We start from the raw sequence: 23,510 nt of genomic DNA, 5'->3' as shown, positions 1-23,510 counted from the left end.
AGAGAGAGGATTAGGTGCTGGCTTTAAATCCAGCGCCATGACTGCCCATGGTTCTTGATATGGAGACATAGGGTTGTTTTTTAAAAAGTGCCTTTAGCACTCTGGTGAGAAGCCAGATTATTTACAAATACCTACATAAAGGAATCTTATTTATAGAACACAGAAACCTAGTTTTGAATAAAATTGGTCATGTTTGTGTAACTGAAACCTTTGCACTTCAGCTAGCAGCTTTTTAGACTCAGCTGTTTTCTCAAATGTGGTGAAGAGGAAAGGCCTCCAAGAGCCGGAGTACGTAGTGCTTAGGATGCTGTTGGTGCTGAATTTGTTGCTTTTTCTCCTTCAGTTGGAATGACTATAGATTTACTACAGAGCCCTACATATTTTATATATTTTTTCAAATATTTTATATATATAGATGTAATGTGTATTTACACACTAGTACAGTGAGTTATTTCAACAATGTGGTCTCTTATGTTTAATGTAGAAGTGTTGATCTCTTCTTTAGTGCTGCTTAATAATCAGGTATCTAGGAATCACTTCCTGTGGGGACAGTGTCAGTGCTAAGTGTGCAGAGCACCTAGTGCAAGGGCCTCGGTGCATGGGCTTTTGTACAAAGGTGCAGTAGCAGAAATGATGTTTACAGTGCTTTATGAACTTTGTTACTTTTGTGTATGAATAAAATGCTTAAAATCATGATCAGCCATGTCTCTGCACTCCTTAAAACTCATCTAAGTACTCGAATAAAGCGTCTTCCAGTACCTTGTCTTATTGCTTCATGATGAAATTTATTAAGACTCAAAACATGTCTGTGTTTTGGGGGTGTAATGTTTGAAGAAAGAATCTCCTCTTAATAAAAATGATATATGGCTGTGTTGATTTAAATTGTTATCAAATATAAACATAGCTGAAATAGGAGACTGTCTTGCTTTTTTTTCAGTATACTTTGACAGATGACCCACTTTTCATCCTTTTTGAGTTCCTTGTACAGGCTGCAAGCACTTTGTGCTAAGGTCCGTTTTATTTATTAAGAAGACGTGCTTAGTGGCAAGATTAGCGCAAAATAACATTTATATACTCTGTGATTTCCCCCCTGCCCCCTTTTTTTTTTTTCCCCTGGTAAAAGTAGGTTACATAAAAAGTGACAACTCCTCAGCTTTTCGCCTGCATCTGCCTTTTTTTTTACCACTTCTATTGTCACATGTGATATCAGTCCCAAGGAGGAAGCCTGGCAGCCCTCACTGAAAAACTGCAGACCCACTCACAGTTTTGGAGGTGCTAAAGCAAAATTGGGAATACTCTTATTTAATTGAAAAAATCAATTAAAGTAGTATGCAGTATGTACATTCAGCAGATGTTAATGTAGAGATGATTTCTGTGCTCCGCTGCACTGAAAATAAATTGTGAATGCTTGTGCTAAATATAGCTATTCTAGTTTTCATCGATGCAATTGAGAGCACAGTTTGATTACATGCATAAAATATCTATAGTGCATTATTTTACCTAAAGGCAAACCCATTAAGTCAAATGTTTGCGTAGACTTTCTCTGTGTGTAACCCTAGCCCCTAGATTTCATTTCCCAAATATCATTATGCTAAATGCGAAACAATGTAGAAGATATTATAGGACAAATTGCAAATTGGAAGCTGCTGTAAACATCTTGGGTTTTGGTTGGCTTGCTGCATTAACTTAACTTTTTTCCTTCTTCCCTTCCCCCCCCCCCCTTTCTTTTGTATAGTACAAACAAAATCCAGAAATGTTTAAACAGACAGCTCGACTTTGGGCGCATGTGTATGCTGGAGCACCAGTTTCTAGTCCAGAATACACCAAAAAAATAGAAAACCTTTGTGCTATGGGCTTTGATAGGGTAAGTATGTGTAACTTAAGTGTTTTCCTGTAGATGCTGGGCAAATGTATGTGTATTTTTAAAAGGGAATTATTAGTGTACTAAAGTGGACATGCTACTTCTATAATCTTCTGCAGATCTAATGATTATGCTGTCTCTTTTTATGAATTTAAGTTTTGAGATACTACATTATTTGTAAAACTTGTAGTATGAGCTGTCCTCTGACCCAATCACTTGTAATTCTACAACTCATGGTTAAGACATAATAAATGGTAACATAAATGCAGATTTATCAGAACCTTTTTCATTCACCTTTTCATAGCTGCAGGTTCACACACACAAAACATAATTGCTTTTTGTTTTCTCTTTGCAGAATGCAGTAATAGTGGCCTTGTCTTCAAAATCATGGGATGTAGAGACTGCAACAGAATTACTTCTGAGTAACTGAGCCATGTAGAGAGCTGCTTCAGTAGTCCAGCTTGCCCCTTCTGGAGGAGCATCACCATCTGTTATTTTTAGGATTCTATATAGATTCTCTTTTAAAACTGGCACTCTTGCCTGATGATGCTATCTAGGCACTATTGGAGACTGAAAAACCGCTCTGTAAATAAAGCTAATTAAACGTCTGTGTAAATTTAAAAAGGGGAAATACTTTAATTTTTTTCTTACTAAATATTGTAAAAATTCTTTGAGCTCAGCTTAAACAATGGGGGGGGAAATATGCCTACTTTAGTGTTTAGCAGTGTGACAAAGACTAGCAGGAACTTGCTTCAGGATTTTGATTTAGTAATTCAGAAAGCAACATTTTTTGAGTGTTAGTCATCAAAATTGTTGGTGCCGCTCATCACAGCTATCTTACTGTTTTTAACATGGATCCTATGTGCCTGTGGATTGACCTATGTTTGCATGCTTGTACTTAATAATGTATTAGGTAGGGTCGCTGAAGAGAGCACCATTTAAATACTCAAGTATTCCTGTAACTTTTTTTCCTGAGAGACTTTGAAGATTTACCCAAAGTTCAAAATGGTGACCTATTCAGAACCTTTTTCTTCCTAATTTATCGATTGGGAACCCTGGTTCTCCTCTCCCTTGCGTCATACCTGGCATCGCAGAACTGAAAATCCTCACCGGATTATTTTTTGTCGTCCGTGGGTGCGTGTGCCATTTAGTCTAGGCTCCTCTTTAAAGAATATATTTTGAATTACCATAATGGTTTTCAACCATCATGTTTTCTACACAAGCTCATAAGGCTTTAGTATGCTTGGATGTAGCACAGAAAGATGGAGCTGACCTTTTTCTTTTTGTCTTAAATAGATGTAAAATGTTCTTCGGTGCGTTCTGGATAATAATGATTTCAATGGATTTGAAGGAGGAAAAAATGATTCTCTAGCATATTAAGAGTTAATTTCTTTTTTTCTTTTGAGTACTTGATATGATGCAATCAGCTGTTTTTTGCAGCAATTTTCTAGCTTTATTTTTGGCTTCAGTTTAAGGATTGCTTACCAGGTACTTCAGAATTCATCCTTGCTTGCGTTTTTCCCTAGTTGACACATGGAGGCTGTGTTGGTGTTTTTACTGTACATACTTCAAATCTACATAGAAGTGTGTTCTCAATTTAGCTTTCTTTTGGATTGATGTTTCTGATAAACGAGAACTGAAATCTCATCTTGGCTTGTACATACAGTCAGTCTTTTTATTCGTATTAAAATGACATTTCATCCTGAGTGCAAAAGCTTGAAAATTATTAGTTTTGCAACTTCAAACACTAGTGCATCTATTTAAAAAAAACTGTAATATCTTTATGAATATGATAACTTTTAAAAATATATCTGACAAGAAAATTAAGAGTAAAACTGAGAACAGATACTGGGGATTGTTGCTATTAGAGTACTGTGTAAGTCATCTTTTTCATGACTATTTCTTCTCCTAAACACTAGAGTAATTGAGCGGTTGGGGAAATGTGTGTCTGGGCTTTTTGCTTGAACTGTGACGTACAAGTCAAAGTAGGTTCATGCTTCACACATAAGCGATACTAGAAGAAATCAGGAACACAGCTGAATATGTTAAATATCTGGAGCATAGTCGTAGGGGAACAAAATCCGAAAACAGAGCTGTAGAGACCAAGCTGGTTCAGTGTTGCTCCCTATGCTGCTCTGTGTGAGGTGTCCAGAGTTCAAAATATTGTGGAGCACAGACAGTAAATACTTTAAATTCATATCAGTGCAATACTAAAAGCATTTGCTTAGTCTTTCTACTTACTGCTTTTTAAGGTGTAGTCAGTGATCACTTTTCTTAGATTTTTCTCAAGTTATTGCAAATCATTTTCAAAGATGCCAAAGGAAGTGAATTGTTTTATCTTGCATTATATTTATTTATTTTTTTTAACAAGATGATGCTACTGTTTGGCTGGTTTCCTAGGTGGACAGTAGGAAATTATGGCAAAATGCTACTTGTGTTAATCTCAAGTTGCCGTCTTTTTCTGTTATACAGGCTAAGAACTTCTTGATTACATCAATACTCTTCTTCTTCTTTTTTTTTTTTTTTTTTTTTTTTTTTTCTCTACCCTGGGGGTAATTGCAAATTGCTGACTACTTTCCCTTGTTCTTCGCTGCTATTTATCAAAAGAAAGAACATGGAAACCATTGTCAGGGGACATAAAACTTGACGGCTGCGGGCTCCTGTGTGTAGCGTTTGTAGGGGTGGTTTCCCAGGAGCAGCACCCTGGGCATGAGCGCGGGGACAGCCAGGGCCAGTTGGTGCAGCCCCGTGTGGGCAGGGGACTCCTTGGTTATTTGCTGATCATGATGAACGCGTCACGAACAAGGCCCTGTTACAGAGATCTAATTCTCTCATGAAGTTACCTCATTTTCTTTTCTACTGCCAAGTGCTCGTCTTCCTCTTCCCTTTACGTGTAGATTTCAGATGCTGTTTTTTTCCCCTCCAAACCTGTGCTTGATAGCAAAGGCATCTTGATTGCTGGCTGAGGAGCTGGCGGGAGGGAAGCTTCTTAAGAACTGAGGAGGAAGGTTGACCCGTCATTGAGGAGACATCTGTGATCTGAAGTCCCTGTTAATTTTGGCGAGTCTTTTGTAAGGAAGGTTTTTGTGTTCTTGATAATTATCGGAGTTGAATATAGGGATAATGTTGTACAAGGTTAGTTTAACTGCAGCTGGGGCTGAGCCCTAGGAGCTCTGCTGTTAGTGATCAGTTTAATGTTGTGAATTTGTACATACAAAGCCGTAGTTCTGTTTTCTGTCCGACTGAACATTGCTATATTCAGGGCCCTGTGCATTCGTGGCTGTGGGGTTGCCGTGCAGTGCAGTCCTGTTGCACACTTACCACTTATTCAACATGAAAACATAGAACACGGGGGCAATTGCTTTCTAAGTACAAATAAAGCCTGTGTTTCTTCCTGTTGTATAAGAAGACAGCCCAAAATAGCAATTTTGAAGCCCAAGTGGCCATACAGAGTATCGATAGTGGAGCTTAATGATTGCCAGAGCATCAGTCAGATTTCACTGCTCAACATGTGAGTGGGTATGTAGTTCAAGTGGTTGATCTCCTGTTTGCTAGTGTTGTTGCTGGGGAACAAGAAACTCCGATCGCATCCAGTTCCTCAAAAATTGAAGTCTCCTCTTGCTCAAAAGTAATGTCCTTTCCTGTTGCCAAAACCCTCTGTTTTCCCATGGGTGCCAAAAGTCCTGACTACATGCCAAATTCACAGCTCCTCCTTTGCTACTGTGAACACACTGCATTCCCAGAAGGACAAAATGGTACGTTTCGGAGGCACGAAACTTCAGAACAAATCCTTCTGGAAAGATGCTGCACTTAATGCAGCTCTTCAGGCTGCATATTCCAAAGCTTGCATTTAAAACAAGAAAGAAAAGGTGTTGCTGCAACTTTCCCCTTCTCAGCACCGTGGTTGTGTGCGGGTGAGAGGCTATTCAGCACATCTCACAGCAGCTTGCCACAGAGTACATGGGGCCTTGACTATACCTGGTTCAGTAGTATGAGAGGAATCAGGTACTAGTGAATATGTCAGGATTTTCTTTCTTTTTTTCTTTTAGTTGTCATTTCTTTGTCAGTTCTTTTCCAAGTAAATGACTACTGGGACACTGACATAAGGAACGGAGGCTCTCTTTTTGTCTGAAAGGACAAAATAAATGGCCAGAAAGAGACTTGCCTTGTAATGCCAGGCCTGCATTATGTGGTGTGGGTAAAAGAAACATTTAAACTATGCAAATTTGAGCTTAGCAGCTGTGAATCAGACTTGGCACTTCTGAGCACGCGGATAGCTTATTTGATAGGGGGAGGGGAAAGGGGGAAGGAGAAAAAAATAAACCTGGAGTTTCATGCAAGAGCACTTGTTCATGGCATTGGTAACACCGTTAACGCGAGCATTTTGTTTTTCAGAGCAAGGGGCAATGTAACCGTGTGCACAGCTGCCATTTCCTTCCTTCCTTGGTGACAAAAGCCAGCAGTGTTTGGAGACTTGCCCAAGAGGGAGAATGTTAAATAACTTAGCAGTGCAAGTTCGCTTTTATTTTAGTGCCTGTTCTTGAGCAGGCACAGCGAGAAGGTGTGATGCCATCTCCAGCTATTTGTGGTTCATAGTAAAAGCTGATTTAAAAAAAGAAGCGTCTTGATGGGTGTAGCCGCTGGTTTGTGATCAGGTGATTCTCATGTGGCGGTGCTTGGTGGCAGCTGGCAAAGCGGGGCCCTTGGAAACGCGGCTCATCCTGCTGCTCCTGCATTGCAGAGCTAAAGCCAGGAAGCAAGGCTGTGCCACGGGCCCCAAAAGCTTTTCCTGGGAAGACCATGTAGACATTCTTGCTGTTTATGTCTTGGTGTTCCTGGCACCGCTTTCCCTTGTGGCTAGATCACGGGGCAGTTGCTGCTTCTTTCGCATTAGCCTTCCGATCCATGGTCAGGATGCGTTGGTAAGAGGGTGGCTTATCCTCCTGTAATGCTGTTGTGGTACCGCCACCAGGTGCGCGAGACCGGCTGGCCGTGACGCGTCCTGCTCAGGTCCCACTGCAGGGCGCTGTGTTTGGAGCTGTGCCCACCCCGCGTCTGCCTCATAGACAGACCCTCGCAGATCCTGTGCGCGGTGGCACCATGTGGCCCCTCTGCTCCCCGGACCTGCTTTGTAGGCATCAACACAGCTAGAACATTGCTTATGTGATGCTGGCCGCTCATCGGTGATGTATGTTGAGGTGTCCGACTCGAGCTGAGAAAGGTCTTGTGGAAACGCTGTGCTCGTGCACTGCCCCATGCATGGCAGCGCTTGGCTCTCGCTTGTGGTGCCTGAGGGCCGTCGTGAGGAGGCTGGTGGCAGCTGTTGAGGACTCTGCTTCTCACTTACCTTTTCCATCCCAAACTCTGACTTTTCTGAGAAGTGACCAATAAAGGATGCGTCAGGAGGTTCACTGGTGGGAGCCAGGCTTCCTGTAAAGGGTGAGTGGGTGGGCTAGAACGCAGCATCCGTGTTTTTTGTCTTGAAAATAAAAACTACACAAACACTTTTGTACACAAATGATTTTTTAAATAAATACACATTTTAAAAGATGTTGATTTTCACTGGGAATGCTTAACAATAAATGCATGTTTCCCTGAAAGCAGTTCTCATTTTATTTCTGGTAATGCAAATTCTTCTGACATTGGCCTGCAGGCAATAGACCTTGTGAAAACAAGAGGGAAGGGAGGTAATTTTTATATTGAATGTTGAAAATATTGAAGATGATAATCTGTATAATGAGGTAAAAATGTGTATTATTTCAACTCATACCACCAACTGAGGGTATAAAAAAATGCATGTGTACTTCTCCTTTAAGAAAAAAAAATCTGTAACATCTGCATCTGAAGAAACAAAATGGGTAACTTGCAGAGGAATAGGCTTTATTTGGGTCTTTGGTGTCACTCAGGCTCGTTTCGCCTTTGCAGTTAATACATGCTTTATCTAAAGCGCAGTCAGGACTTAGGTGGAGAAGTGGCAGGACCCGTGTGTGCTGAGGGGAGTTGCGCTGCCTCCTTCCTCCACCTCAGGAAGTGGCGGGTGCCCGAGTGCGTCGCCCCCTGCGTGTCTTGTGCTGGTGCCCAAGACCTGGAGTGACTCAGTGGAGTCGAGCAGCACCAACGATGGTTCCAGGGCAGCCTGAGCCAGGACAGGGACGGGCAGCTGCTGTGTACCCCGTTTCAAGCCTCTTTCCTGGGGTGGGTTTCGCTTGCCCAGCCTGCCTGCCGCTCTGGAGAGGGGCAAGAAAGGTGTTGCCTTGTTCTTGGAGCAGGAGACTGATCTATGCAGCAGCACTTGATGATGTCCTGCAGGCCTGTAACTTGTTGCAGTAGCAGAGGATGGGAGCGAGTTTACCACTGAAATGAAGCGTTGCCACTGACTGCCTCTCTGTGTTCCTCCTGTGCTGGACTTGCCTTTCCATGGCTGTAGTGCCTGCTGACAATCCCAGCTCTGAGCTACGTAGTGGGCAAAATGGCAATATAGCAAATTTGAGATATAAAATTGTTTAAAGGGCAAGTCTGGATCTGGGAGCTGGAGCACCAGTGTCTGATACAATGTCAAATAAATTACATTGCTTCACTTAGTGGCTGCTTTGTATTGAAATATGTGAGTTCTTTAGAAGTACAAAATTCTTCCAGTGTAAAATAAATGTTTTTCAGCTGGGGCTGGGAGGAAAACTGCCAGCCTACTGCCACTGGGGGAGCAGGACAGTAGGAGGTTTGGTGCTGGTGTTACTTGGGCCACCAGGGATAGCGCAGCCCCTCAGGAGCGCACAGCTCTCCCGGCTGGAAATGCTGGTACTGGCAACGGCTTCCTGCAATTCCTTATCTGGTTCTCCTGTGCAGGAGCAGGCACTGCCCTGCCTCTCTGCCCTGCTGCCTCCCTGCACCTTTCCTGAAAACAAGCTGTTCTCACAGCTAGCAGGTTAAGGGGGAAGTTACTGCTGTCACATGCAGGAGCAGCCCATCCTGTCTGCAGCATCTGCTGTTGGCTTCACAACAACCAGGGGATCAGGCCCAGCCACCACGGGTTCATGAAAGGCAGGTCCTGTCTCACCAACCTGATCTCCTTCTATGGCTAGGTGACCCATCTAGTGAATGAGGGAAAGGCTGTGAAGGGGTTAGACTTCAGCAGGGCCTTTGACACAGTCTCCCCATGCCTTCTCCTGGAGAAGCTGCCAGCTCATAGGTTAGGCAGATGTACTCTTCACTGGATGAAGAATGGGCTGGATCGCTGGGCTCAGACAGTGGCAGTGAATGGAATTAAAATGGCGACTGGTCATGAGTGGTATTCCTCAGGGGGCAGTGTTGGGGCTGGTGCTCTCTGGGTGTCTTTATCAAAGATCCAGATGAGGGGATTGAGTGCACCCTCAGCACATTTGCAGACAGCAGCAAACTGGGAAGAAGAGTTGATCTGCTTGAGGGTAGGAAGGTTCTACGGAGGGATCTGGCTGGACTAGATTGACAAGCTGAGACCAGCAGGGTGTGCAAGTCTCATGGGCAAAGAGAAAGCAAACGGCCTTCTGTTTTTTCTCAGGAACAGTATAGCCAGCAGGACCAGGAAAGTGATTACCCCCCCCGCACTCAGCGCTGGTGAGGCTGCAGCTCGCGTACTGTGTTGGGGTTTGGGCCTCTCACGACAAGAAGGACATTGAGGTGCTGGGGCGTACCCAAAGAAGTGCAGTGAAGCTGGCGAATGGGCTGGAGCACACAGTTTACGAGGAGTGGCTAAGGGAGATGGCATTATTTAGTCTGGAGAAGAGGTGACTCGGGAGACCTTATCCCTCTCTTCAACTACCCGAAAGGAGGTTATAGTGAGGCAGGGGGTAGATCTTCAGAATATCTAGAGACAGGACAAGAGGAAATGGCCTCAAGTTGTGCCGGGGAGGTTCAGATTAGATATTAGGAAGAATTTCTACATGGAAAGAGTGGTGAAGAACTGGAACAGGCTGCTCAGGGAAGTGGTGGCATCACCATCCCTGACAGAGTCCAAGAAACCTGTAGATGAGGCACCTCTTAGGGACAGGGTTTAGCAGGCATGGCGGTGATGGGTTTACAGTTGGCGTCGATGACCTTGAAGGTCTTTTCCATCCATAATGATTCTATGATTTGCACAGCGTTGGGTGTGAGGATGACTCTGCTTGGGGGCAACCGAGGAACTTGGGGCCCAAAACATTAACTAGTTGAGCCCAAGAAAAATTTTGATTCAAAAAGCAGAGCTAGAGGTAGCCAGTACCATTTCACACTTCTTCACATTGCTGAAAGAAGATACAATGATGTTGGCTGTGGTTTGTATGCCTAGAAAGTTAAATAATCAGACATTATCATTTGAAAGGAAATTACACAAACACAGGTTAATGGCTTTTCCTGTTAAAAGGGCAAATTTTAGGAAATTAAGCCTGCACATTTTCTAGAGGAAAATTTCCAGTTTTGGAGGTTTGTGATGTTTTTGGGGTGTTGGGCGTCTCCCTCTCTTCTGCACATTCTGCTTTATACTGTCCTCCCCCTTCAAGTGCTTGGTGGGCTTGAACCACAGCAGAAAGGCCAGGAGCATTTCTGGCTCTGAGCTGTGCTTGTCAGAAAAGACTTGTAGGAACAAAGCGGTGACCAAAAGTTCACTAAGCAGCCAGACCATACAGCTGTGGAAAAACAAACAACAACAAAAGGTTCTTAAGTCTCAACAAGAGAAGAATTACTCTTATTGTTAATTTGCCATTTTTCTCACCTGTGAATGGTCCCAAATCTAAACAGAGCAAATAATTCAGCTGATTTTGGAAGAAGGTAGAAGCAAAATGTGGTTGAAATGGTTTGTGGAAAGATTTTCAATTTTGTGAGAGTTGGGACATGAGCATGGACCTGCTCCCGACTTGCTTTCTAGTCCTTTAAAACCAGACAATTTGGCTTAGAACTAAATTTTGTAGGTGCCTGTCCAAATAGCCTCTGGCCATCACAGCATGGTGAGGGCAGAGAGGGAGACAAAATTTCCAGTACTGGAGAAATCCTGCGTAGGTGCCTAGCAGAGCGGGATCTCCAGCACAAGCTTTCAAGCTTCTTCCCTCAGCAAAATAGTAATTTCCCCCCTCAGCTTTGCGCTAGTCTGTAATGGGGAGGGGCTGACACGCACCTCTGGGCTCAACGCCGTGACCAGGGCTGACAGAAGAGACGGAGGGAGCAGGGGCACGTCCCAGGAGGCCACGGGCCACACCTGGGTCCTGTCATGCGCAGTGGGTGCTGCTTGGGGGAAGGGGCCGCAGCTCCCATGTGTGGCCATCGCTCTGGCACCTACGTGAGACCTGCCACAAGGAGACATTTAAAAAGATACCCATGGATGATGTAAGCTGTCACCATGGCCTACAGGATCATACCTAAGTTTACGAAAAATAGGGAAAGACGTTTGGCAAAATTACTACATTTAGCAGCTGTATTCATCCTCTTCTCTTGTAAGGAAACCTTCAAAGTAGCGTGGAGGTGTCTCTGCTGCCTCATAGTACCTCTGTGCCTGAGTTTGTCTGCTCAAACTCAGCTTTGCAGCCTGGGCAAGTCAGTTCCCCAGAGCTGCCCACATGGCTAGGCCTCCCTTTCTCCAGGGTCCGTATGTGCTATAGCCCGGCCCTTGCTGAGCCGCAGGAACCCCGACTCCTCTCCGCTGCTCACTTGGCTCATAACCATGGTAAGAAAGCCACAGCCAGCCTGAGCTGTAATAAAGTAAATATATTGGTTAATTTTTTAAAGTAGATCAATGCTACCTCCACTATTCTATGTGGAAGGATGGTGGGAGGCATTGGTGTCACTACCTGAGCTTGAATGATCTCTGCTTGAAGGTTGCATGAAAGTGTATTACAACAAACCAAACCAACCCAGCTTTCCATTATCCTCCCACATGATGCCTGCTGGCTTCGAATGCCAGCGAGACACTGAGCTTCATATCCCAAAGAGTCATAGTAAAAAAACAGGATCAGCAGGAAGTGAAAATGAAAACAAAAATACCCTACTTGGAGGTGAAGCTGTTGACCAAACATGACACCTAGGCAAGAGGAGGTGATTAATGCTGGAAGGACACACGGGCCTCGGCCCCGAGGGCTGAGCCAGGTGTCGAGCCAAGTGGGGCAGAGCACCGTGGTTGTCTCTGTCCCGGATTACGGCATCCTTCTCTGCAGAGGTACGACGTATCCCAACACACACTGGTCTCTGAGGCCAATGCAGAGCAGCTTGGTGGAGACACCAGCTGGCTTCCTGCGGGCCTGGGCACCAAGGTGCCTCTGTAGGGCTGTGGCAGCCCCACAGGCTGTTCTGATCCCTTTCCATCAGGTCGGCTTCTGCTCCTCACCGCTGTAGTCCCCATTTCCTGCCTGTGCTGAGCCTGGCCTTCTCCTTCTGCCCCTGAAATAACTACACAGGTGCAGCAGCCTCTTTGCAGACTTATCCACCCCTGAAATTCGTCTGGCACCCATGAATGATGGTGTTTAGAATGATCCCATTTTCCTCTGTGGAGTGTTAGGTCACCTGCCACCAACCTCTCATCATTGCTCTGAGGTGACTCAGAGGAACAGGCAAGAAGTAATTAATCATCTGACTCTGCTGTATCCCGTGAAGGCCAGTGGCAGAAGCCCGGGAGATGACCATGTCTACCTCGTGATCAGCCCGAGAGGACTGCAAATGTCACCATCATCCAACATGTACACTCTGTGAGGGTGCAGGGCCTCCTAAGATGCCTGTGGAAACCAGAAAGGACTTACAAAAATATCCATATGTACTTACTACTTTCGGGTTCGGGAATCTGGATCTTCCTTTGTGGCTTGTAGTATTCCAGCCAACCAGACAAGTTTCCTAAAGCTGTTACAGATTTGGATCCCTAAAGCATTTTAGAGACTTTCAGACTGTTTCTGAGTTGATAAGACGTGGTGAATAGACCAGGTCACATTCAGGTAAGCGCTAACCAGACCATTAACACAGACCAGGGCTATGGGAAAGTTCATATAACTTGCCAACATCCATCTGAGCACTCTAGGTAAACTCTTATGTCACCAAGTAAACTTTTAAGCAAAAAGATTACTTCAGTTAAAATGAGTTAAAAGTTGTACAGAACAATTTCCAATTACAAATCAGTGCAGTCTTCAGCTTTGCAGAGATGCACAGAAAACATTTTTTTTTGGTTTAAACTAGAAGAATTTGCTCATAAGAGTGTTACTAGAAGGCATAAAAGAGAAGAGAATTACTTGAAAGAGCTGAATAAAAGTTTTTTTCCCAAGGAGCACTTGCATTGCTTATATGGTAGCTCATTCTGAACTTCACAAATCACAGCCCCTCGTGGGAGAATGTAGCACGTCTAGAACTTTTCATACTTGCAGTGCAAGAGGTGATGGGAACGTCACTGGCAGTGACAGATTTGTACCACAAATCCATCTTAAACGTACTCTTCTTTGGAAGGTTCTTCCAAAACGCTGCTGTTCAGACAGATGGTAAGCACTTCTCAATTCCTATTTTTATCCATGTCACATGACGCCTCCTCTGGATTGCTCTGTGCCACTGGCTTTTCTCAGCTCTGCTCTCTGCGAATGTCAGGAATCACTTTCTTAATGAACAGACACTTGCAACTCTACCTGAGGTTATGTGGGAGCCTGGAGTGCCCCACAGTGCGACCAACAAACAGTTCTTGTGAAGTGCAAGAGTCAGTTTTATGCATAGGACTCCATGTAAACATATGGGAGAGAAGCCTCAGAATTCCTGATGAATTAGAGAAGCTAAGAAGACATTAAAATTAGCCACCTTCCCTAGGGGAGCCAGAGTATTATTCAACTACTGAGCACCTAGCACAGTTGTATTGCTTTCCACGTCCCAGGAAGCCAGCTGCCCTCACCCCCTGCGGCAGTTTGTCCAGGTCGCTGGTGGCTCCCTTCTCTTTCCCCAGGAGCTGAGGGCACGAGGGACAACTATCCCTCCCCAGTACTCAGGAGCTCCTCTGAGTGCAGTGAGCATGCGGTGAGCAACACTGTAGCCCTGCGTCTCCCCAAATTCCTCTGCCAGCAGAGTGAGTCCACCCCATTTCTGCTCCAGCCATCACCAAGGTGGATGATGCCGAGGCGCCCGAACATACAGCAAAGCAGATGGTGTTTCTGAATCACTCCAAGCCTTTATTCCTACTGCAGAGCAGAACATCTCCTAAGTCCCAGCTTTGCCTGGGGAAGTGCCCAGTCTACCAGCCAGCGGCCCAGACAGGGGTTAATTGCTGCAGCTGGGCCACACCAGGGGAAGGAATCAGATCACTGTCTATGAAACAGTCAGAGCAGGCAGGGATCATCCACTTGCTTAAGGCATCCACCACCAAAGCAGCTCAGCTCCTGCCTGGGATTGCGCTAATCACCAGCTGCTCCTGCCCCAGCAGCACTGGTGCAGCAAGACGAAGCAGCCACGGCCTGCAGGGGAAGGCAGGGGGTAGACATTTGCCTCTCTATGGCGTTACAAGCACCCATCTGGGCTCCTGTCGTTGTTAAAATAACAGTCTTGGTCACAAGAGTGGGATGCCGTCACCTACACCAGGTTATTTACTCCCTCTTCTTGCCTCCATGGACAGGCTGCTCTGACTACACTGCTGACAGCTCCACCTCAGCGAGCTACAAACCAGCTCGCCTACGTGTGCGCTCTCACCCAAGAGCCAACAACGCTTGTGACCGCCGTTCCCTCCACGGGCACTACGGCAGGACCCAACTACCTTGTCCCTCTGTTCTGCCTGCAGGTGCCACAGCTCGCCTTGTTCAAGTGGTGATAAACACACCAGCTTCCTGCCAAAGGAGCTGTCCTGGCTCTTGCTGGTGGATGGCAACACCCACGTGCTGCATAGTCTAGGGGTCAGAAAGGCCTTTCCACCAGGTTAACAGGAGACTTCTCCAAGTTAATGCTGTGAGGAATAGCTGCATCCCGCCTGCCGTGGACAGTAATTTCAGTGACTCTTCTTGTAGTGCACATGCCATTTGTTTCTGATAAGCCTGTGACACTGACACCAAAGCTCCAAGGCAGGTGCTCACGTTGGCTTCAGGCAAACGTGAAGTGAGTCGAGTTGATGAGGGTGAGGTCTGAGGTGGCTCCTACCACTTAATGGAGTAAGTGTGTGTTGTTCTTTGGCTTTTGTAGCCTGAGTGAGGACTCAGTGTTCAAATTCATCCGATCGCTTTTGGAGTGAACAAGTTTGAATCAACCTCTTGTCATGGTCCCACTGTATCAGTTTTTTTACAGGCTGCTACAATTCTCAAGAACTTGGTGAAATGCCTCAATTCTGTAGAAAACAGGGCTAATAACTCATACAAGAACAATAGGTGCTCCTACTATAAATCCTAGTGACACTAGCGAGTCAGATAGATATGGGAAAGCAGCCATCCTGCAGGTGCAATGACTGGAGCCTAGGGAATTACTGATTGGGCACGAGGGGCTCTTGTCAGCTTGAAAAGAGATCAGTGAGTATGAGATCAAAGGGTGAGACAGGGTTGCTCACTCCTAGAACAGTCTTGACTGAAATAGTCATATCATTCTTTAAAAAAAGAGGTAGATGCCCAGATTTGGAGCTGAGGGGAAAGAACAATATAAAGCTATAGGTTTGAGTGGTTTTACCCAGCTTTTAATGCCAGTCCGTGGACCCACTCCCTCAATCCAAGCTGTGAAGGAAAAGGCCATCAGCCACACTTCGTGCTAGGTTAAAGAGAGATTCGGACTTCTAAGCTCTTCAACCTGAAGTCGTCCCATCTTGCTTCCTTCCTTTCAGGAACCAACGCAAACACTCCAGGGAACGTCAAGCTTAAAAATCCTTTAAAGATGGAAGCTGTTAACAGTCTTTGACATTTAAGAGCATTTTCCTTAAAGCCAGAGCTCACCTGACTTGGACTTTTCTCTTGCCACTTGAGTGCCCCAGGAAATCATAGGCAGGCTGGTTTTGTGCTTCTTCTGTCAGAGGGAGCCTTCCAGGGACATAACAGGAGCTGCCTGCAGAGCACTGAGCTACCTGGGATAAACTATCACATTTATTGTTCTCTAGACAAATCTGTTCCTGCACCGAGACAACTCATGGAGGAAGGCCAGCTCTTCTGTGAATAACGCTTAGTAATCAGCTAGGTGCATCTGGATGGCAAGCAGACTTTATAGCCCAAATCAAAAGAAGTTGGACTACTTCCTTGAGTACTGATTTGGATTCAATTTCTGGGCACAAACAAACCCATTACCGATGATAAACCAAACCACTGAGCACTACGCCTGTCTGAGGACAGTTTCTTGAAGATTTCTTGTGTATTACAAAAATTCGGTGATCTTTTGGGATGTTAAGATGAGACAGTCCATTCAGCCACGATAAACCCAACACTTAACAAGATGCTCACTGGCCAGTCTGATTTTGAAATTGGTCCTGCAATATGGACTAAGCATCCATTGGCTAGAAATACTTTTTCTTTTAAAAAAACATTTAAATACATTTAGTATTTTTGTTATTTAGCAGCTCTAAAATTTTAAAGCTTATCATAGCATATGCAAAGAAGATTTGTAATGGATGTTTATTCTTGCTGTTCAAGAAAAACAAAGGATTTCTCTAGAAAATACTGCTTTGTCTGAAAACAATAATTCAGATTTAATTCTAATGTACTGAAATCCACTGACGCACGCAGCAATGCAACCTTTTGGTTTCACAAGAACTAGAGGAATCGCATGTTCCTGGAATCAGAGGAAACAAAGAAGATGGGAACTGCAAATGCTAAGGATTTAGGTCAAATTATGTAACTCAGAATGTAAAAATTCAGGACCTTCCAGTACTACCGTCAATAAACAACTGGGTCACATTTGGCTTCCTTTTACTCTTCATTTCACTTTGAACAGGTGACTAAACTGAGCATCAGTTTTCTGTTGACAGTGGAAAAAAAATCACCATTCTTTTGTAAAATATTTTTATATTTAGAGATAACCAACATTTTTTTTCCACTGGAAAAAAATCGAGAGAATGGACAGAAATTCTGCATGTAGACTTGTCTGTGGCAAATTCCACCAAAAGACCAGGCTTTTTCCTATAGTTTGTACGTTGCATTTTTGCTCAGACAACTAGGTCCTGCATAATTTGCTACATAAAGGCACCAATTTTCTTTGACTATCCTGACAGTCGTGAAGTACATCAAACATTCTCTTAAAGAAAACAGATTAAAAAAAAAAAAAAAAAGAACAGGTATCATGAAGAACTTGCATAATTCTGTGTTTGTAAATTAAAAGACAACTGAGAGGCCCTGCTCTGAGTTGGGCATTGGACCATAAGACCTCCAGAGCCCTTTTGACCTCAGTTGTTCTAGAATGAGCCCACAAACGACTATAAAAAACAGAACTTTTTGAAAGAATTCTGAAAGAAACACTTGCATAATTTGTCAAGGCCAGACTCCAAAGCAAAGCACTGTTACTGGCACACTGCTACCTACAGCTACTACCCACCAGGGCTAATTTCTGACAGTTAAATTTCTGGCAGCCTTTAAAGTATTGTAACAAAAAGGTTTAAAAGTTGTTTTAAGAAGAACCAAAGTGACACATTTTTCACACAACAGAAATATTTGAGCAGAGAACCTAAGAAAACTATACTATGATCAGTAAATCCAATTTGTGAAAGTATTTTAGCTTTATAAACCAAGCCCCTGATGGATATATGTGTAATTATTTGCTTTTTAATCTCCCAGTGTCTCTCTATCAAAGCTCACAGAAACCCTTCAAGTCAAAGCATGCCAGGCTGCTTTAGGAGGAGCGGGGCACATATTCTGCTCTGTGAAGAGAGCACTTTTTTTTTTTCCTCTTTTTCATAGGAAAAATAACTGCAACACCAATTAACTAGTGTATCTTGATACGAGAAACAATCATGCACGTTAACAGCACCCAACTGTACTTAACCATCTCGGGACAGCCGATAAACCTTAACCAACATCAACAGTACAGCTTATCAAGAGACGTCAAGGAAACAGTTTTTAAGTGAAAAATAGGAAAATGAAAAACAAAGTGACAACTTCTCTGTCATTCTGCAATCCAACCCCCTTTTCCACATACTCTACAAAATAAAGCACCATAATATAAGCCAAAAATTGAGATTAATTGCTCAAAATACTATTCCTATAAACTCAAGACCATTCACATGTACAGAGCAAATAACTGGTTTACTAGGGAGGAGGAAAAAAAAAAAAAAAAGACAACCACCACATGACACCTAGAAGCGTTTATTTTATGCAACAAACTTAAATATGATCATGTGTACATAAAAGTGTACACTGTATCTATGCTGAACAATGCCAGGAAACATAATATTGATGCAACAATCTTCTAAAATAAACATTAAAAAATGAATCTGGACAGGAAGACAAAATGCAAAACAGACTTACTTCCAATCAGCACAATGCTTAAAATTGAGAGCAATCCTAAACATTTCCAACTTTCCTTACAAAGCTGCCAAAGTCCAACTATTTTTAAAAATTGATTTTTTTTCTTTACATCAATAATAAAAATCTGGTGACAAACATTATAAAATCAAATGCTGGACTTGTCTTTACTCCTTTAAAATTTAGAATATTCCAACAGAACCACGGGAGTAAAAACACTTAAAAGTGATATATGTTTTTATAAAACAAACATCAATATGTACATTTATTGCAAATTATATTAAACTAAAATGGAGGGAAAATTAAAAAGTGAAATGTCTACTTGCGAATTAATAATAATTTTAAGTGATTACTTTCCCACTCTGATAAAAATCAGAAAGCAACATTTATAAAATTGCCACCACATGACTTTTCATAGCAGGGAACTGAAATCTGTACATCTTATTTTTGCAGAAAAGTAGGCAGGCAGAAAGAATTATACATAAAACAGTCTCCAAAAGTAAAGCAAAAAAATTTTTTGTGATTTTTTTTTCCTCTAGTCTTGTTTAAAATCCATTCAGTAGACTTCTATTTTCTCTGTGAAACATGGGAATACCTGGCTCTAAGATCATGAATTTTCAATGTCAGTGTAAGGACCTCCTCTGACTTTCTTTAAAAAAAATGCAGCATGAAAATTAATGGTGTAAATACACTTTTAAACTCCAGAACTCAGGAACTGGAACCAAGTGTTAAGCAATTTGCTTAATTATTGACTTTTCATAAAAAAAGTCTCTGGGGAAATAAGTACAGATGCTTTTAGCCTCTTTCTCAAGAGTTTCTGCTTTACATTTCCACTGAGAAGGATTAAATTCATGTGAAAGGGAAGCATAGTTTTCCTTCTGTTTACAGAGCTGAAAGCTGTGTGTTTTGAAGTAATTTCAGTTCCTGTACAGGACATTTCTGAATCCTAGTTTTTGCAGAAGCTTGGAGCATGCCTTTATTTGGCCTTCATTTCTTCCCTTTGCGAGTGAGTTTTCTTTTTACCTTTTGGGGAGCAGAAAAGCAGAAAAAACAGTTAATCACAAGAACAAGGAAATTTTAATTAATTCTGACTCAAAATCCTATCTATATTGTCTATATTTTATCTATTTCCTTATACCTGTGACTCTTCCAGCTGTATCATAAGTCTTCCCAGACACCACAGTATTAATTCAGTGTAACTGCATTTTATTATTATCTAATACAACCTTTGGATAAACTTGAAAATATAAAGCTGAATGAACAGTAATTCAGCATAAACAGAAAAATATATTTCTCCTAACTTTTACTGTGATCAGAGAATAAGAATGGTAACTAAATATAGATTTACTCAGGTTAATAGAAACATCGTATGTGTCTTAAAAGCAAACAGTAATTTGTATGTTTCTACTTAAAAACAACAAAAAGAAAACTCTATCAGGCACTGAGCTATTTTTACATATCTTCTTATAGAAGGAAAAGAAGTTTCTTTGACTCTCTATTCTATAGGCTGCAATAAGATCACAGAATCATCCTACATAAAATGCCTGCTACACCTTAAGGAAGCCTCCTTCTGCTATCTCTGCATCCTCAGTGTCTTCCTGGCTGCTCTCACAGGCTTTAAAAAGATCCATTGCATTTTGGGAAAATCCTGGACTTGAGTCTATCTCCAACAGTGAATCTCCATCACTTCCAAGCACCTGGCTTCTGGAAAAATGTCAATATAGTTGTGGCATGTTTTTAAGAAATACTGAAGCGTTACATATTTCAAAGAAGTTGTCTGATATCAGTGGCTTATCTAAGGCTATGGGTAGTTTATTACGAGGACTTTAGTAATACTTAGAAGAAAAAAAAAAAAAAAAAAAAAAAGCATTGCAGGGCAGTACACAAACAATGTTCTCTGGAAAGACTGGAGAACTCAGCACCACATGAACCTTCCTGGGAGGGGAAATGGGAAATCATAGTGGATCAAGGTTCTCTGCAAGATCTTCTATTTGAGAAGATCTCTAGAAAAAACCTATGGCACCAATTATTCATATTTCATAGTGCCCTGATTGAAAAACAGAACCCACTATGCCATGTTAGACCATGGTTTTCATTCTTATATTAATTCTTTGGTTTAACTTTACCCATTAATCTAGAGCTGCTGGAATTGTAAATTCTGCATATATCTTGGGAGAGGAATGGCCCACCCGAATTTAAAAATTCTTGTTATTTATTTATTTATTTTTTACCTTTGTAGATCAATTTGTCTCTGTGCTGCTGCTGGCTTTTTTGCTGTGTCTTGCTGTTTTGGTGCTTTGGCGTTACCTGCTTCTAGTCCCCCTGGATTTTCCTGACTGGCTGCTGCCCTTTTCCTTCCCCTGACAGGTGGTTTATTTGTTTCCTCATTTTTTGCAGTGGTGCCTTGAGGTTCAGGTTTGGGTGGACGCCCTCTCCTGGTTTTTGCTGCGAGTGATGGTCCTGTTTCTTCTGCATTCTTTTCTTCTGTTTTTTGGATATTCTCAGTTCCAGATGCTGTTGCTGTTCTTTTTTTCCCACGTTCAGTGCTGTTTCCTTGTGTAGCCTGATCTGAATTAATTTCCTATAGAGGAAAAATCATTAAATGTGAAATGAAAAATAAAAAAAAAAATCCCAAAGGTAAACTGAAATTGTTTCAGTTTTGACAGAAGCGTTAGTAAAGTGATATGGCAACACACATGCTTCACAAAGGGGGATACTTGACATTAACCTTGCAGAAGGATTTCCTACACTAAAATTAGATAATTTTAATATCTGTCTTCCGTATATATATTTACATGCTTGAAAGATTAGAGAAAGACTAGGATTCTCCCATGGTGGTTCTACTGGACAAACTCCTTTATTGTCTCTCTGCCAACTGACAGGAGAGAGAATTGCAGAGCAAGAGCAACGATTCTGGCAGAGCAAATGATATTTATTGCAATAGACACAAATGCTGAGGTCAAACTTCTGGGAAGATTCAGATTACAAAAATCCTAAATGCCATTAAAAGAGGAGAACAAGCAAAGCTCGGGGAGAACAAAGGGAGTGAGATCTAGACACAAGTGAAATGAAGCTGTGTCTGTACACACGAGAAGCAACACGTGGCAGAGGTATAGGTCTCTACACACAAACTATTCATATGGAGACAAACTGGATGCTGGATTTCCATTTGAGCAGAGGCTTCTGGAGTAGCTTTCCAGGGAAGAGCAAGAAAAAGGGAGCATCGCTGGCATGACAGCTAACAATTTCACACACATCAGTTAAGACATTCCTACATAAGTGCTGTGCCTGAAACAAGGACTTTTTTTTTGTTAAATATTCCACTGTTGTTTCTTAAATGCTTAAATAAGTCATGCAGTCTCTGTAATCTTATTATTTTATCAGATTCATATGAATAGTGTTTACAATTGCTATTCACAGAAACATTACAGATGAATCACTCTGAAAATCTCAACTAAAGCCAGGTTTCAAGAACCAATTGCCTAAACAAGCTCATTTCCTAAATACTTTGCGAACCTTACCTAACTTTTCAGAACTCTGGTCGCAAGGAGAGAAGAATAAGACTGGTGAAGGGTCAGAAACAGATCTTCTTTATTAGCCCCAGGTGTGCACAGTATGTGGATTTTATTTAAAAAGTTTAAGAAAAAAAAAATCTTTGTTATGTGAAGTCCACAAAACCTGCAAGCCATACCTTGTTTTTCACAGGTTCTGTCTTTGCTGGTGTGACTGAAATAATCCTCACAGGATTTTCCTCATTTTCGCTGACCCCAGTTTCTGATATATCTGAACTTTGTTCCCTGGTAGAAAAATTAAAGACAAAAGAAAAAATACATACATACAGAGCATAAACAACCAGAGGAAATAAATGTGAACTTTTTAAAAAAAAAAAAATCAATGCAGACAGGGAAAATTACCTTTTTGTAAGGAATTTGCCTTGCTTTTTGTTTACATTTTTTTTTTCTCAGAAGAGAACTGAGAGGGCCTGGTCACTGAGCCCAGTCCCTCATAAGAAAGTCTGATATTGGCAAAGGTAGGAGGGAAAAGCAAACACTGGGACCAACAGCTCAAGCTTCCACTGATTTACATAAACACAAAATAGTTTAACAAATAAAAGTTACAGTGACACACACACCAAGTCATCTACGCTACAAGGTGCAAGTACCCTGCAGAATATGAAATTAAGAGTTAAGGAGAGGAGTTATCTTTCGATCTCCTGTACCTTGATCTGTTTCCTGCAGAAGAGCTCAGCTCAGAGTTTACACTGATATTGCTTCCAGTCTCTGATCCTGTGGTTCTAATATACGGTCTCCTTCCAGTAGCAGATAATGGTTTGTTTACTGTACCTAATACACCAGTTGGTTTTGGCTGAAAGAAAATGGCTGAGTGTTAAAAACAGGAACTTCAGCACATTAAAAAAAAATCCATGTTTTTTCTAAAATACCTCTGGGATAACAAGGATGAACAGTCTTATTCATGATGCCATGAACTTAGAGCTATAGGTTCCATCATTACTTAAAAACGTAGTCTCGCATATGGTTCTCTCTCTCCAGCCTACAGCACCCGAGCACAGGCCTTGCCCTCCTCATTCTTTGCAGGGTTATCAGCTAGAAAAGCTCCAGTGAAGGCCAGAATGGGAGGAAATGTCGGGGGGCTGAAGGAGCAGGGCAGCTCCTGTGACCACAAAGCCCCTAAACCCGCATAAGCAGTGGTGTCATGGCAAGAGATGCAAACACTTGCCAAAACATAATGCAGGGTTAGAGTCACTGCAACAGTAAGAAACGTGTACACTTTTCTTAAACTATATAGGAAGTTAGTATAAAAATGTAATTTATTTTTACATAATCTATTGGGAGTTCCTGTCACAGTGTTGGTATTTTAGATATCGCTATGGCTGGTGTCTGTTGACTGATTTGGTCAGGCTGGGTAGATAAGAAGCATTTTCTTTCCTTAGTCTCTCGAGATAAGCCTAACAAGTTTTTATAACTGGCATGACACATTCTTCATGTAATTTTGCATTTCCTCAGAGACCACCTTAATAAATTAAGACATTCTCACACATTCCCATATGTGAAAGTCATGAGGGAGCAGGCAGGAGGGACAGCACAGGCCCTGGATACTACTTTGCCAGCAAAGAAGCAACCACCTCCACAGAACTGACTTGCTACTAGTAATCTGTTCAGTTCAGTATAATCATCATTGTAGATGCAACATGTAGTTGCATCGTGTCGTAGTGCACGTTTACATGAAAATATTATGTTTGCTCAACTCGCTGAATATTT

The 23,510-nt window shown here is 42.3% G+C and overlaps 2 protein-coding genes across 3 annotated transcripts in view; one reads left to right on the top strand and one right to left on the bottom strand.

The window, feature by feature from the left end:
- The window catches only part of UBE2K (ubiquitin conjugating enzyme E2 K), a 36,037-nt gene extending 32,462 nt beyond the window's left edge, over window positions 1-3,575 (top strand). Inside the window, exons 6-7 of the mRNA XM_088524765.1 lie at window positions 1,736-1,864; window positions 2,217-3,575. Of these exons, the coding sequence (XP_088380891.1) occupies window positions 1,736-1,864; window positions 2,217-2,291 (204 nt within the window). The 3' untranslated portion in view covers window positions 2,292-3,575. The remainder of the gene's footprint in view (window positions 1-1,735; window positions 1,865-2,216) is intronic.
- A 14,481-nt stretch (window positions 3,576-18,056) lies between these two features.
- Window positions 18,057-23,510, bottom strand: part of PDS5A (PDS5 cohesin associated factor A) — a 74,426-nt gene continuing 68,972 nt past the window's right edge. Inside the window, exons 30-34 of one of the 2 annotated variants that reach the window (XM_088524760.1) lie at window positions 22,451-22,596; window positions 21,923-22,028; window positions 20,463-20,812; window positions 19,785-19,935; window positions 18,057-19,254 (exon numbers count right to left, since the gene is read on the bottom strand). In XM_088524760.1, coding sequence (XP_088380886.1) covers window positions 19,219-19,254; window positions 19,785-19,935; window positions 20,463-20,812; window positions 21,923-22,028; window positions 22,451-22,596 — 789 coding nt within the window. In that variant the 3' untranslated portion in view covers window positions 18,057-19,218. The remainder of the gene's footprint in view (window positions 19,255-19,784; window positions 19,936-20,462; window positions 20,813-21,922; window positions 22,029-22,450; window positions 22,597-23,510) is intronic. The other variant, XM_088524761.1, reaches the window with a different exon arrangement.

This window comes from Tinamus guttatus, unplaced genomic scaffold, assembly GCF_059628265.1.
Source record: "Tinamus guttatus ecotype Peru unplaced genomic scaffold, ASM5962826v1 Tinamus_guttatus_pri_ptg000213l, whole genome shotgun sequence".
NCBI lineage: Eukaryota > Metazoa > Chordata > Aves > Tinamiformes > Tinamidae > Tinamus > Tinamus guttatus.
The sequence above is the reverse complement of the archived record's forward strand: the minus strand, read 5'-3'. Positions and strand labels throughout refer to the sequence as shown.